Source organism: Lepeophtheirus salmonis, chromosome 7 (assembly GCF_016086655.4).
Source record: "Lepeophtheirus salmonis chromosome 7, UVic_Lsal_1.4, whole genome shotgun sequence".
NCBI lineage: Eukaryota > Metazoa > Arthropoda > Copepoda > Siphonostomatoida > Caligidae > Lepeophtheirus > Lepeophtheirus salmonis.
This window is the reverse complement of record NC_052137.2, coordinates 28,930,684-28,934,004: the sequence shown is the minus strand read 5'-3', so window position 1 is coordinate 28,934,004 and position 3,321 is coordinate 28,930,684. Positions and strand designations below refer to the sequence as shown.

At 33.1% G+C, this 3,321-nt stretch overlaps 1 protein-coding gene across 1 annotated transcript; it reads right to left on the bottom strand.

Annotated features, from left to right (window-relative positions):
• Nucleotides 1-1,008: 1,008 nt before the first annotated feature.
• On the bottom strand, nt 1,009-3,081 carry LOC121121774 (fringe glycosyltransferase). The gene is made up of 5 exons (XM_040716753.2): nt 2,387-3,081; nt 2,110-2,212; nt 1,902-2,049; nt 1,488-1,837; nt 1,009-1,417 (listed from the first exon to the last, which is right to left on the bottom strand). The coding sequence occupies exons 1-5, from the start codon at nt 2,697-2,699 to the stop codon at nt 1,336-1,338; spliced, it is 996 nt and encodes a 331-aa protein (XP_040572687.1). The 5' UTR covers nt 2,700-3,081; the 3' UTR covers nt 1,009-1,335.
• Between the last annotated feature and the right edge of the window lie 240 nt (nt 3,082-3,321).

Sequence of the window (3,321 nt, the reverse complement as noted above, 5' to 3'; positions counted from 1 at the left end):
ATACGATACTGCTCGCCCTTGATATACACAGTATAATCTGATATAATGGTAACCTGCTCTAAACGTGTCACCATACTAAGCAGACATGTCCAGTTTTCAAATTTTCAATTGTTACAAAATAGATTTAAGAGGTCACCTGCAGTAGGCAGACACTTTTTTAATTGCTCTTGCCTGCTCGCTTAATATAAGCTTGACTATATAGCATTATAAATATGAATATACATATAATACTCATAAACCTATAATTATTTAATATCCCCATTATAACACAGGATTTAAAAAAATATAATTGCTGAATATATGTAGACTCAACGTTACTCATTGACAAATGCATAAAACACCTTATAGCACTTAATTTGCAAATATTAAGAAAATAACTGCAAAATGTACGATGCATTATAATATGTATAAGTATTTGTTTTTTAGGTTATAGGATAACTATTATAGACTCAGCAGTATATAATGAGCGTTTGGGTATAAAAACGAACAAAAAAAATAATATATATAATACTGTATAGAGTGCAAAAAGAAGCACAAAATGAAATTAGCATAAATAGATTTGAATATGAGCGCCAAACTAATATTTTGACAATCCTTATTAGGACTGGTCCTTCCAAGGTGGTGGAAGGGGAAGGTACGTCTCTTAGATTCTGCATTCTGATTTGCTGAACATCCACAACCTTGGGTCCTTCGGACTATCAGTACTAGAACTGATTAAAAAAATAATAAATAAGTTGAGTGAAGTCATCAAGGGGCAAACTTTATAAGTTTTAGGACTTAACTGGACAGGATCAAGACTGTAGTTCTAAATAAGGATCGACACAACACTACATATGTAGGACTGAGTTAGACCGGACCGAACTGGACTGCAGTCCTAAATATGGTCTGACACAACACTACTTATGGTGAATAAATTTGATTATCTTTTGAAGTGAATTCAATTAAGGCACAAAATAGTTTTCTAGGATCACATTCGTGTATGAGTTTAAAGAAGACAACATTCTAAAGTATTTTCTATACTCATATATTTCGTATATTATAATATTTATATATATATATATCTATTTAAACGTATAAAATGGCATAACGATATCTCAATACATGATATAACTTATATAGTTATACGTAGAACAATTAATTCGAAATCTAAATGAATTTATATTATCACAAGTTCGAAAGCAGACGAAGAAAAAACCCTTGACTAGTGTGTACGTCTAATCCTCCTCACAAACGGGAGCATAACTGAAGAAAAATCCAAGAATGAATATTGAGTAGGTAGGTTCTGAATGAATAACTCCGGATTTACAATGGAAACGCGGACTAAAATGAGGAGCACTATCTGTGATAACGATTCTTCCTCTGTTTCTTGGGGCACCAATTGAAATTAGGGAATAGTTTACAATGCAAGCTCTTGAATCTGTAACAAATATATATTTTTTAAATTATTAGTAAGATAATAAAAGATGAAAATCCAAAAAGTGACCCACCTGGAGGGATCATCCTCTTCATTAAAAATCCCATCAATGTTGAGTGAATTCATTTCTGTTCCGTAGCGATGATATCCAAAAGAAATTTGATTGCGGAACTTTTCTTCATCATTATCTACGTCAATGAATCTTTGAGGCTCAAGATGTGAGTGGAACTTATCAATCACTGTTAATTTTGTTTTAAATAAGTTGTCAATGATGTATCCAAAAGTCACATCATCTGGTAAGCGAATCCGTTCTCCAATAGATGTAAATTTCCCATTACCAATAGTTTCAAACATTTTATTAGCCAGAGCATGTGAAATGCAAATCCCAGCTCCTCCCGTTGCGAAACGAAAGTGTATTTTGTTCTGTAAATCGTATTTATAAATATGTTAGTTTATGGCATTACACTATGGAATATGTAAAAATTACCTTGGTATTAAAACGATCCATCATTTCGAATGGACCTGGTAAAGAGGGCTTTCCCAAGTACCATTCCTCTCGGTGATCGTACTTTTGAAGTTCTCGTAAAAGTGCAAATACATTGACGTAATTATCGTCATCAAAATGGCAAAACCATCTAAAGAAAATACACATTTAATTCACTGATATAGTTAAAATATTTTTGAATCCGACTTACTTTCGGCCAGATTCCATAAAAGCATCAAACTCTGCAGCCATTTTGCAACATAAATCCTGTCTCTGATGCGTTGTGCCACAATTTGTAGAGATGAGATGACCATCTGTAATTTTTTTAAAAGGATATTATAATTAGTTGTTTGTGTACACAAATATATATTTTTTTTAATAATTTGAGAATAACAACAGATTGTTTGATCCCTCGAAAACGTAGGATTCTCAAATTACTTTCTTTCAAGTACGGAATATCATTAATCACACATCCTTCAGACACTTACTCGTTTTAGTTTCTAAATCCCTGTCCTTTTTGTCCGTAAAGAACCAAATGTGTTGACGAGCGAGAGTGAACCATGTTTGGAGTATCAAAGGAATCCGTGTCTCATGGAACTGATAGGAAGTTTTAACAGATATATAAATATCTTTCAGGTCGTATTTAGAATAAGGGGAGGAAGAGAACTCCTCTCTTTTGAGAGATAATAATGACTCCAATTGTTCATCATCGTAGTATCGTCCAGCTCTCCCCATCACTAATGACAAAGTTAGTATTGCCATGAAAACAGAAAAGACTACAAGTCCGTAGCGTACTTCCATCCTCAACACTTTTATTTAAATAAAAGAAAACACGTAACAACTAAGGATTGTTCATTTGGTCATTCAAAGCACTGGGTAATTTAACTATTAAAATAATGAACGACCGCGACACACTCCATACGTGAACACTGATAAATCCAGACTGATTTTTTTCGTAGTTATATGGTTTTTAAGAGATATTATTATTTTTTAACTTAAGCGCTGGCGCATATATTTTTTTTAACCTGTTGAAGCGTCAGAAACGCTCAAAATATCGCCCTATTTTTTATGAACATGCACGTGACATCCAGCAGCGTAGTAGTGTAGTATGTATAGGAGAGTGCTAGTGCTTTTTCCTTCTGGGCAGCTCTACCTCCTCAATTTTCCTTAACATCTTTCAACCCTCCCCACTGAATACACGCGTGCTGTTTTAAATTTTTCCCTATTTTTTTGAAGATATAATTTTTATACATGATTTTTATGGTTGATTCTAACTTATGATTTTTTTTTTACAATTACATTTAGGGATTTTTAAAGAGGTATATGACCAGAAGTGTATAAAATATGTCCTAAAAAACGGTAGCGGCTTTTTCTAGTCGTTAATTCGAGGGGGATTTTTATTTTCCAAAGCAGCTGTTTTCAT